Source organism: Hyaena hyaena, unplaced genomic scaffold, assembly GCF_003009895.1.
Source record: "Hyaena hyaena isolate Hyena2069 unplaced genomic scaffold, ASM300989v1 scaffold_15, whole genome shotgun sequence".
NCBI classification, from domain to species: Eukaryota; Metazoa; Chordata; class Mammalia; order Carnivora; family Hyaenidae; genus Hyaena; species Hyaena hyaena.
The window spans coordinates 3,104,332-3,116,525 of NW_024080647.1; the positions used below are offsets into that span (position 1 = coordinate 3,104,332).

The following is a 12,194-nucleotide window of genomic DNA, read 5'->3' on the forward strand; positions in this document are numbered from 1 at the left end:
TCTTTCACCAGACCAAAGGACTTGGGGAAACCTGACCTGAGCTTCGGAGAAAGGGACCACGGAAATACTGTTTTCCACCAAGATGGTCGCGATTTCCCCTTCCAGATCCCCGATTCTTCCTAACACACGTACAAAATGTCCATTTGGATACACGGATGTGGACTCCCAGGAGTCAATACGCACAACCACCCTGAAGTCCTGCACGAGAAAGGGAAAAAAACCCATTAGCCCAGCACCGGGAATTAAGTGGGTCAATTAGAAGCACCAAACGAAGGAGATAAACAGCACCCAGCTCCAAAAAGAGTGGCCGATTTAACCGTGGGTTTTGGGTTTTGTTTTGGTTCTTGCTGTTTTACTAAACTGCCAGATGGTTATGTAAATGCTTGGCCCAACGCTTTGGAGGGAGGCAATACCTCTCTACATCAAATAAGTAGGCTGGAAATTTTATTCTGTTAAAGAAAGCCAATTGCGGGGTACCTGGGTGGCTGAGAAAAGCGTCTGGCTCTTGGTTTTGGCTCAGGTCATGATCTCACGGTTCGTAGGATCAAGACCCACATTGGGCTCTGCACTGGCAGTTTGGAGCCTGCTTGGGATTCTCTCTCTGCCTCTCTGCAGGTCTCACATAGGTGCTCTCTCAAAATAAATAAACAAACTTAAAAGAAAAAAAAAAGAAAGCCAATTGTAACACATTCTAGTAACATTCACAACACAAAGGAAAACCTCATTGTGCACAGTACAATTTCAAAACAAAAAATTTTGCAAGCATGGGGGATACATTCTACTTTCTTTGAAATTACTTTATAATTTTTTTAAATGTTTTTATTATTTTTGAGAGAGAGAGATAGAAGACAGCATGAGCAGGGGAGGGTCAGATAGAGAAGGAGTCACAGAATCTGAAGACAGACTCCAGGCTCTGAGCTAGCTGTCAGCACAGAGCTAGATGTGGGGCTCGAACCCACAAACTGTGAGATCATGACCTGAGCCGAAGTCGGACGCTAACCGACTGAGCCACCCGGGCGCCCCATGAAATTGCTTTGTAATTTTTAAAGACAGCTTTTGGTGGGGAAGGAGGTGTCAGTGTGAACTGAACCACACCGCTCCCAAATTCCAGCAAACCTGTGGATCTGGAAAGTAATGGTTGTGCCTGGCTACAGCAAGCCTGCAGGAGGCTTCAAAAAATGAAGAAGGGACCATAACGACCTGCTTACTGACTGAGGACGTCCTGCTTCAGTGTCTCATTTACAAACTGTACAACATCAGGCAAATATCAAGCTGGCCGATGTCTATACACTTCACCAGAGTACAGGTTAATTTCTAACTTTCTTGTGTAGGTCTTCTCCCCAGTGTTATTCTTTTATGGGTAATCGATTCGGTGAAGTACCACTATATCATCCCTACAGGGCAGGGTGATCGTATTTCTATATCACTTGCTGGAAGAAAGCTTGTTAGTGTTGGCAAAGCATATCTATTGAAAGTTTCTGTGTTGGACAGCTGGATAATGTATGTACTCGGTAGCTGTCCTTTCTAGGACAGTTTATTTCTGGCCTTCATTTATTAACCAAGGACTACTTAATAGATGGTTCTATATATTTAGAAATAAAAAAAAGAAAAACACCAGGATCTTGAAATGCCAGATGCCATCAATAATTTATCCCTTCTTATGCAAAGGAATTAACAGTGTTTCTGGGGTAGCTCAAAGGCTAGCAGACACAGAAGCTGGGGAGCAGCGGAAGCACAATGTCAGCTACCTGGAGGGCCTCTGCTTGCTGAGTGCTAATTCGGATCTTGGGAATTCTGTAGTCCCAAGGTGTGACTAGGATTTTCTGAGCGTTTTTGCCCTGAGACTGGACCTCTTCTTTGGACGGAAATGTCACCACGTAATCCCGCCAGTTCTTCTGAAGGATGCCCACCACTCTGCCTTTGGGAAAACAGTGAGGAAGAGAACAGAAACACAATGACCCGTTTGTATCATGCGCACACCCACACAAGCTGAAAGATGCTTAAACATTCGCCTTAAGATGCTAATTTTTTGAAAGATAATTTTTTTTAAATAATATCATCAGTATGCCCTTCCTACTGTGGGGTCCGATGTGACATTTAGAATCCATTAGTCCCACCTTATCTTTTGCCCTTCAACCATATCAAACATACAGGGTTTAGGTATGTTGGGAAAAGCCAATAATGTTCACTTTTTTCAACTCCTGCCCTCTCCTGTGCATTTTCACTGCCTTTCCTGCATTCTCCCACCAGCCAAGATCATTTGGGCTAAACTTATATGCAGGAAAGTATTCTAATCATAAGCCTGATACATAGCACTTTCAATCATCATGGACCACGGCCAAGAAAAAACAAATTTTAATAGTTAAAAGTGCTATCTTTCCACAAATGTTTATTAAGCCCCTACCAGGTATGAGGCCCTGTTCTAGCTGCAGGGAATGTAGCAGCATTAGAACAAAGTCCTGGGTTTTCTACAGTGGATGCTCTAGTCTGGGTCTCTGTGGGGGTGGGAAACAGACAATAAGAAGTAAATACAGCGAAGGGAGCGATGTTTGCTCAGAAAGATCCAAAGTAAGGTAAGGTGACCAAGAGTGGTACAGGGTCAGCTATTAAATAAAGTCACATCTGAGCAGAGACTTGAAGTGAGGGAGGTTGGCATGGGGAGGTTTGGGGAAAGTTCGTTTCCAGTGGTGCAAAGGACAAAGTGGTCCATGCAGCCGCAGAGTGATGATGAGGACAGTGCCACAAGGTAGCCCAAGCTGGCAGGACCCTGTAGGCCATGGTAAGGCCTCTGAATTTCATTCTGAGAGAAGCAGGAAGCAGCCACTGGAGACCTTTGAGCAAAGACTTTTTAAAAAAGATCCTTGTGGGGGCGCCTGGGTGGTTCAGTCAGTTAAGTGTCTGACTTCAGCTCAGGTTGTGATCTCATGGTTTGTGGGTTCAGGCCCTGTGTTGAGCACTGCGCTGACACCTCAGAGCCTGGAGCCCGCTTTTGATTCTGTGTCTGTCTCTCTCTCTGTCCCTACCCGTCTCGCACTCTCTCTCAAAAATAAACATTAAAAAGCAAACAAACAAGGAAATACATGAAAGGACCCCTGTGGCTGGCTCCCATTTGGAGAAAAGGCCATTTGGGAGCCAGGGTCGGGGCAGGGAGACCAGTGAGGAGGTGGGGTAGTCGCATCCATGGTTTCTAGCAGACCAGTTAGGGGAGAAGGGGTGGCATCTGGGAGAAGAGCTGCCAGGACTTGCTGATGTGTGTAATCCCAGGACCTCTAGGTTGACCAAGTGTAGAATGAACCTGCCATTTAAGGAGACAGGAACAGTCAGGGAGAAGCAGGTTTGGGGGCAGAAATCAGGGGTTTGTTACTAGGCAAGATAAGTGTGAGATGCCCACTGGATACCAGGGAAGATGCCAAACAGACAATACTGGAGGCTGAGAAGGGCGTCTGGGCTGTGCTGGAGAAACAAAGCCAGAGGAGTGAAGGAGGTCCCCAGGGAGAGGGGGCGGATGGGGATTCAGAGAGGACCCCGGTGTATCCAAGAGGTCCATAAGACAGAGAAGCTCTAGCAAAAGGACTGAGAAGGAGCGGCCAGCAGGAGTGGAGAACCCAGAAGCCAAAGATCTGTTGGCCAAATGCTGCTGATGGTTATGGGTGCTGAGGGATGTTGGCAGTGAGGTCACCGGTGACAAGAGGTCAGGGGTTTCTCTGGGGGGTGGGGACGCCTGAATGTAGCTGCTTCAGGAGAGAATGGGTGAAGAGGAAGAAGAGAGAAGGCAGGACTAAGGGTTTCATGGAGTCTCACCATAAACTGAAGCAGAGAAAAAGGGTGGTACTGGAAGGGATGAGGAATTTGAGAGGATTTTTGGTTTTGTTCTGTTCTAAGAGATAGCACAGCATATTTGGATGCTGGAGAATAAAATAAATCTGCAGAGAGGGGCAACTGACATTGGGGGAAAAGAAACATTGTACCGTAATAACTGTAGTAAGTCTGGCACGATAAATGTTCCGCAGGAAGAGTGGATAACTGGGACACCAGCCGGTGGGCTCACCTGTGGGCATGGGCTCACTCGGGGGGTCTCCCGAGGCCTTGTCATCACTGTCATTCTCACACAGAGCGGCGGTTCTTCCTTTCCATTCGGTTTTAGGGAGCAGCTCCACGACTACCACGTCTCCGTGAATCGAGCGGTTACGAGCCTTCATGCCGTGGACTAGGACGTCACTGACTAAACCTGTGTTTGGGCAGGAATGCAGAAACCTGGGAAAGCCACGCCCATGAGGCCTTTCCAACACCGAAGCCACTGTGCCATTTTACAGCACATGCTTTGCTAAGGGCTTGCTCTGGCCATCCGTTAAAGTGGGTGACAGTCCCATGCATGAGACTACATAAGCCCAGGCTTGACTTCTGTCACATAGCCTAGGGGGCCATGAAGTCAGGGAGGGGTCGGCAGGCAGAGGAGCCATGGCTACCGCCGAACTCTCCAGCATAAGCCAGAGAAAGGCAGGACTTCTCATTTGCCTTCAACCCAGCCATGCCCCTTTGACTACCAGGGTGCTTTTCACCCGGCCACTGAAGACCTAAAACTACACTCTGTTATGACACAACTTATTTACACACCTTTTTCCTTTTTATCATTTTAAAAAATTATTCCAAGGGTGCGTGGATGGCTTAGTCGGTTGAGCATCTGACTTTTAACTTTGGCTCTGGCCATGATCTATCTCATAGTTCATGAGTTCAAGCCCCGCGTCGGGCTCTGTGCTGACAGCGCGGAGCCTGCTTGGGATTCTCTCTCCTTCTCTCTGTCCCTCCCCCTGCTCATTCTGTTTCTCTCAAAATAAACACTCTTAAAAAAAAAATCTGTAAAACAAAATAAAAATTATTCCAATAAGGCAGCACAGGGAAGGGTCTTAAAATCACAGTCCAACTGCCTCAGCAAAAGATTCAGCCCCACCACTTCCCGGGTATGTGATCTTGGGCAAGTTACATTGCTTCTCTGTGTTACAGTTTCTTCACTTGCAGCTTTGTGTAGCCTCGCCAATAACAGGTGCAAAGCAGTGTCTGTATCAAGAGCTTAGAACAGCACCTGATGTAGAGTGAGCACTCAGTAAAACTTAGCTATTCTCGTTTTTTAAAACTGACTACAATAAAATTAGAAACTATAGATAAAACACGAGGAGACAGGCAAAACACACCCAGAGCAGGGATATCTAACGTGGGAGACAGGATGTGAAAGTTTCACCGTTCCTTTCTTCGTTGTGCAATACCAGAACAGAGACACAGTACGGCAGTTTATGTAAGGCATATACTGAACCTGAATCTTTGCAGCTGGCTCCTTGAAGTCGAACAAAAGCTTCTATCTGTGCCCTGTGTTTGTTGACATTCAGGACACCCTAAAATCATAATAAAAGTCAACTGAAAAATTTTCTTCCTGCCTGCTTTACCCCCAAAGGTACAGTTTTCAAAAAGCATATGAAAGTATCCCCAAAATATGGGGTGTCCAGGTGGCTCAGTCGGTTAGTTAAGTGTCGGACTCTGGGCTTTGGCTCAGGTCATGGTCTCACGTTTTGTTAGTTCAAGCCACATGCATTGGGTTCCGTGCTGACAGTACAGAGCCTGCTTGGGATTCTCTCTCTCTCTCTCTCTCTCTCTCTGCCCTTCCCCTGCTCGCTCTGTCTCTCTCAAAATGAATATGTAAATTTAAAGAAAATACCCCAAATATTTTTTTAAGGTCTGTGATCCCTTCCTTTAGGAAAAATATTTGTCACCAAGGTTTCTTTTCTCTAGAAAACACACCATCACTCTGAACTATTCTTGGCTATACCGGGTGTTGGAGGTGCCATGATCTATTTTACCTAAGTGATGAGTGGACTTGAAAAAAATCTTCTTCCTCAAAATATCCTCCCTGGAATGCCATAAGCTTTACTATCAAGTTGGAAGCATAAGCCACTCTAGTTATACTTATTTAAAACACTAGGGGCACCTGGGTGGCTCAGGTAGTTAAGCGTCCAACTCTTGAGTCTTGCTCAGGTCAGGATCTCAGGGTATGAGACTGAACCCCAAGCAGGGCTCTGTGCTGGGTGTGGAGACTGCTTAGGATTCTCTCCCTCTCCCCCCCCTCTTGTTTCTCTCTCTCTCTCTCTCCCCCCCTTCCCCTGCCCTGCTCAAGCACACACACTCTCTCTCAAAAGGGGAAAAAAAAATAGAAACCCACAACTTTAGGGAGGGACTTCAGCATGGTATTCTCAAACTTTGGCCTGCATAAAAACTGTTAAAAATGTAAAATCCATGATGGAACAATTTTGTATCCTGATAGTGCTGGTGGATACACAAATCTACCAATGTGATAACACTGCATAAACACACACACACACACATACACGCATGTAAAACTGCTGAAATCTGAATAATAATTTTATCAGATTCCTTCTCAAGACAGCTTAACAGCTTCTGGGGTCTGTGTCCTGTGGGACCACAAAAAGGCCCTTGAAAGGGGCAGAAATATTGCAAAGGGGTGAAGAAGCCAAATGTCACCAATTTCACAATTGTGTCCAATCTCCAGACCTTGATTCCAAAAGATATTCTCTTTCCCAGAGACTGGAGGTGTTTATAAGCCTGCTTGTGTGATGCTCAATACATAAACCAATTAAGAAGATTATAGAGTAGCACCAAACCAGACGGCAAGGTGTCCCTGGGAAGAATGACCTCCAACCGTCCTCAACAGTGACAGCCCTGGCTTACCCATGCCCATTTTATTTACAGCCTCTGAAATTAAAGGCCTGTGGCAGGCCGTAAAGGAGAGAAGAAAACAAGCTGGCTCGTCCCAACGCCGATGCCTCATGACCACCCTCACCTGGATGTAGCGTCCGGATTTAATGCCGGCTTCCAACACTTCCAGGGGAAGATGTTCTGCGTACTCCTTCCCGTGGCTCTCCTGACTCTCATTCTCCCTTTCCCGTCGAGACTGAAGGATGGAGTCACAAAGCTCATGGGCGGCCTTTAAATCAGGCCAGAAATTGTCCAGGTAATTCTGCATTTAATAAAGGCAGAAGAGAAACATGGTCAGGAGATAATGTTCTCCCTTTCGGTGGTATTACAAGCAGTCCCGGATGGGAACTGCTGGCGTGTGGTTTTGAAGAGGTGGTAAAGGAGCACTACCTTCCCGGAGCCTCATGTTACTGATTAGTTTTCTATCATCTCATCAATCCCTGAAGCCTCACCAAACGACCCTAGGGAAGCCCTACCTACCACGGAATGCTTACTTTGCACTTTTGAATGTCTTCTCTCTGTGCATACACACGTGGCCTTCTGCCTATCTTTTTTGTAAATTTTTTAATGTTTATTTACTTTTGAGAGAGAGAGAGAGATAGAGAGACAGAGTGTGAGCGGGAGAGGGGCAGAGAGAGGGAGACACAGAATCCGAAGCAGACTCCAGGCTCTGAGCTGTCAGCACAGAGCCCGATGTGGGGCTTGAACTCACCAACCGTGAGATCATGAGAACATGACTTGAGCTGAAGTTAGATGCTTAAACGACTGAGCCACCCAGGGGCCCCTGTCTTCTGGCTATCTTTATGTGTATCTCATTGCTGCAGACAACAGCCTGTAGCGAATACAGAGAAAAAGCTCTTATGTGTGCATTCTTGTCTTGTTTTTTTCATTCTGAAAACATTTGAAATTTATAAGAAACTTCAATAAGCACGTAAAAATGGCAAGGTGTAAAGCGCATTTGGAAACGTCTCCTTTCCCCCAACCCACTGGCTACGTCAAATGAGCAGAGAGGGGCAAAGTCAAGATGTTTCTATTCTTCTGAGGCTTCCTCCTCGTAAGCTCCCGGACTATGGAGTCTGCCTTGGTGACCATCCACAGATGTAGTAACACTCTTCACGTACATGTTGCTATTAGTGTGATGACCCGGTACGAAACTTAACTTTGAAACAAGTGGTCATGTTCCCCACCCCCCTCATGTAGACTATTACTGAGTGTCACTGTACCTCTTGGTGTAAGTCTGTCAGAGTGGATACCACCCGCTAGAGAATGGTGTGCTGATGCAATACACTCCCTCGAATGGTCGGCTTTCACTAAATAAAATCGAATTTACATGTTTTTAACTTTAAGTCTAAGGTAGAGTCTAGCACATTCACTTTTTTCACATTAAAAAGAAAATGTAGGGCGCCTGGATGGTTCAGTCAGTTGAGCATCTGATTTTGCCTCAGGTCATATCTCAAGGTTTGAGAGTTCAAGCCCCACATCAGGCTCTGTGCTGACAACTCAGAGCCTGGAGCCTACTTTGGATTCTGTCTCTGTCTCTCTCGCTCGCTTGCTCTCTCTGCCACTCCCCAGCTCGTGCTCTGTCTCTCTCTCAAAAATAAATAAACATTAAAAAAATTAAAAAAAAAAAAAAGAAAATACGTTATACTTAATGTCAATGCTAATATTTCTCCCATGGACTTCAGGGTCCTATTTAAATCACTTCCTTTCCTTCCCCAGTCTTTCAAGAAGTTCTGTCTGTGCTAATATCAGTACTCCAAGTCTATGGTCACTTATCACTTATCTCTGCCTAGTTCCTGCCGCCTCAAACTGCCTCTCCACGAGGATTTATGGTCTTCATTCTTCCCAGCTAACTTCATGTCCCCACAGAAAATTCTGGCCTTCTCCTCTGGCCTCCCTTTTTTTCTTGCCATCATCCGCCTCTATGAAGCCCTCGGTCACACAGTTTGCTTAGGAGACGCTATACACAATAAACGGTACTATAGAACTGGACTACGAAGAAAAGTAATTTTAACAAAAAGTAGAAAAATGTAATTTTAGGCAACTGTCCTCTGTGGGAACAAGACATGATGTATTGCAACAGAAAAAACAAGTGACACTGCCATTAATATCCAGCGCTCCTGGAACTCTCTGGCATGCCAGCACACTTTCTTACAGCAGGGCCAAGAAAATTCTATTGGCAAATCTTTAGCAATACATGCACCTGGGAACTCTTAGAGAATCTACAATTCAAAATCCAACTTGATTTTCTGTAAACTGACAGGGGTAACGGAGGGCCTCATTTGAGGCTCCGAATCAAAAACTGCTGTCAACCACTGGCACTTGATTGGCCAGCTGGGCAGAGAGAAGAGACCAGTAATCTACTGAGAGATGAACAGCCGCCCCACTTTCCCCAACGGTGCCCCAGAAAGAGGAGAATGGTGTCGCTAACAGAGCCCAATGAAATGATCACCAATGATGCCACTCCCACCTGTGATCTGTACACCAAGCTGATGTGACAGCCTTCTCATAAATGATATCACATCTCGCCCTCTCCTGTATTCCTGCCGAACCCCATGCACATTCACAAGTAGGGAAGAGTGAGGAGCAGCAGCAAAACAAGACTGGCCTTTATGGTTTTTTGTTTTTTTGTTTTTATTTATTTCTAGGAGAGAGAGAGAGACAGCGAGAGCAGGGGAGGGTCAGAGAGAGAGGGAGTCACAGACTGAAACAGGCTCCAGGCTCTGAGCTGGCAGTCAGCACAGAGCCCGATGCAGGGCTCGAACCCACGAACCGCGAGATCATGACCTAAGCGAAAGTCGGAAGCTTAACCGACTAAGCCACCCAGGCGCCCCAAGACTGGCCTTTAAAACTGTATCGTGTATCCAGGAGCGCCTGGGTGGCTCAGTTGGTTAAGTGTCAGACTCTCAGTTTTGGCTCAGGTGACGATCTCGCGGTTCGTGGGTTCAAGCCCCACAATGGGCTCTGTGCTGACAGCATGGAGTCTGCTTGGGATTCCCTCTCTCCCTGTCTCTCTCTGGCCCTCCCCGACTTGTACTACTCTCTCTCTCAAAATCAATAAATAAATTTAAAAAACAAAAAAGATTGAAACTGTGTCATGTGTGTACTAGGAAAAACAATGTGGGAGGCAGCTGAGCACGGTGGTTAAGAACTTTGGACTCAGAATGCCCGGGGTTCCTTCACTTTCTACCTGTGTGACCTTGGGTGAATTACTTAGCTTTTCTGTGCTCTAGTTTCCTGAGTAAAACATGGACAACAGTATCTACCTCACGGTGTAAGAGTTCAATGAAACAACGTACTTAGAATATTGCCTGGCATAGATAAATGTTGGCTATTGCTATTAGGTGGGACCACGTAAAACTGCCATTTTGTAGGTTAAAAATAACAGTATTGGCAGTTTTATAATATCCAACCTATTCTCACCATCATCATTACTAATATTGTTATTGCTATAACTGTACACGTGGGTTCACTGTCAACAGGGGCTTCCTGGGCTGAACTCTCAGCTGCTATGGGTCTTACAGTCACAGGAGGTTTACCCAAATTTGCTAAAGTCAAGACTACCTGGCTGGGGGGCACCTGGCTGGCTCAGTTGGTTAAGCGTCCGACTTTAGCTCAGGTAATGATCTCGCGGTTGGTGAGTTTGAGTCCCGCGTCAGGCTCTGTGCTGACAGCTCGGAGCCTGGAGCCTGCTTCACATTCTGTGTCTCCCCCTTTCCCTACCCATCCCTGGCTCAAGCTCTGTCTCTCTCTGTCCCAAAAATAAATAAACATAAAAAATAATCTTTATAATAAAAAGATTACTTGGTTGGGGAGAGAAAGACATGGAACTCGTTGGCTGAAGTCTTCCTTCACTCTTCATGTTCCCTCTTCTGTATGGCCACAAGGATCGAGAGCATTATGCGCGCCACCGAGGAAATGAACACACACAGACACACTGACGGACACATCCGATGGAAATACCTTGAAAGAAATCACAAACACTCCTTCGGTTTCACTTCCATACTGCTGAATAGCCTCTTCATCCTCTGTCACCATAAGGATTGGCATCCTATCCTGGCAGTGGTGGTAGTACCAAACGGCTGCATTGTATATGCTCCTAGAAAAGCAGGGGGCACATGAGTCCTCCCAAGGCCGACAAATACAGGCTACCGTTCAAAGCTTCACACCCGCCTTGTGATCTGCTGTCCTGCCATTAATGAGGATGACCGCTGATACACTCAACAAGTATTCCCGGATGCCTGTTTTAAGGATGCCCCGGGTTGGGTAGTCTGGGGAACACAAACACGAATCAGAGAGCACCTGACAATCTCTTCTTCCCTGAGACATCCAACCACCAGGGTAACCTCTTTCATTTCTTGATATGACCTAGAAACCACGAGGCTTTGCCATCTTTTAATACCTTGTGGCTGGAAAGCTGCGACCATAGCACCATAGAGATGACAAGACTGGGCTACATGAGGTTTCAAAGATGGAGAGACAAGTCTGGCTAAGAGAAAAACTAGGCTGCATCTAGCTCAAGGTCACAGTCCAATAAGGTCTGCTATGGAGGCACACGAAATGTCTGGAAATCTTCCTGAAAAGAATCGGAACTGGAAAACATGGCCTGGGTCTGGAGACGGGTGTCTCCAGTGGATTATGTTTCCAGTGAAGTGTGTAAACTTGGTCGGTTTTGTAGGCATCTGTTTCCCTTTCTGGAAATTACAACACTACCTAAGGTCCCTTTAGTTTGAGATTAAAAAAAAAATTCAGCCAACATATACTGAGTATCTCCTATGTGCAAGCCTGTGTGATTAGTAAGTTAAGATCAGTCTAACTGCTCACATGTGACTTAATCTAGGGAAAGATTGGCTTTCCTTTCTGGTATTGAGCCCCGTGGGAACTGAGGACTATAATTAAGGACTCAGTATGTATCCGTGTTTATTTTACTTCAGAGAATTTAAATATTTAACGGCCATACAGATAAAGAATTACAAGGAAAAAGACGATTTAAATGTTTTGGATGGGTAAGACATTTGAGAGCTTAAGATGCCCTTGGCTCTCTGCAGAAGAGCCTAGCAGAGGCTGTGGGTCCCCAGCATCTGTGCCCCAGGCCACCTTGACTTTGGCTTCAGGTGGGCGGCAGGTGGATCCCACCCCAGGCCCACTAGGTGGAGGTAACACCCGTGCAGAATGACCCTCAGCTAAAGGCGGAAGTCTCCTTTACACAACACTCTGGCCTCGCTCCTTCCAGAGGACTTGTGAGGCATAGACTACATGGCTTCTCAGAGGCTTCCAGTAGGACTGAGCCTCAGTTTCCCACAGCAGTAACATACCCTTAACTGCCTTCCCTCCTTGTCTTCTGCCTTACTCCCTGCACTTCCTCACTGCTGTTTCAGGGAACTGCCTCCCACATCCACAACCCACACCCAACTCCTTGCTTCAGGCTCTGC

General features: G+C 46.2%; 1 protein-coding gene across 6 annotated transcripts in view; it reads right to left on the reverse strand.

The window, feature by feature from the left end:
• Positions 1-12,194, reverse strand: part of DIS3L (DIS3 like exosome 3'-5' exoribonuclease) — a 53,136-nt gene that overhangs the window by 27,880 nt on the left and 13,062 nt on the right. For 4 of the 6 annotated variants that reach the window (XM_039218789.1, XM_039218784.1, XM_039218793.1 and 1 more), the window contains exons 4-9: positions 10,726-10,861; positions 6,848-7,024; positions 5,309-5,387; positions 4,049-4,228; positions 1,749-1,918; positions 37-198 (exon numbers count right to left, since the gene is read on the reverse strand). In XM_039218789.1, coding sequence (XP_039074720.1) covers positions 37-198; positions 1,749-1,918; positions 4,049-4,228; positions 5,309-5,387; positions 6,848-7,024; positions 10,726-10,861 — 904 coding nt within the window. Of the gene's footprint in view, positions 1-36; positions 199-1,748; positions 1,919-4,048; positions 4,229-5,308; positions 5,388-6,847; positions 7,025-10,725; positions 10,862-12,194 lie in introns of those variants that run through there. The other 2 variants (XM_039218808.1, XM_039218818.1) reach the window with 2 other exon arrangements.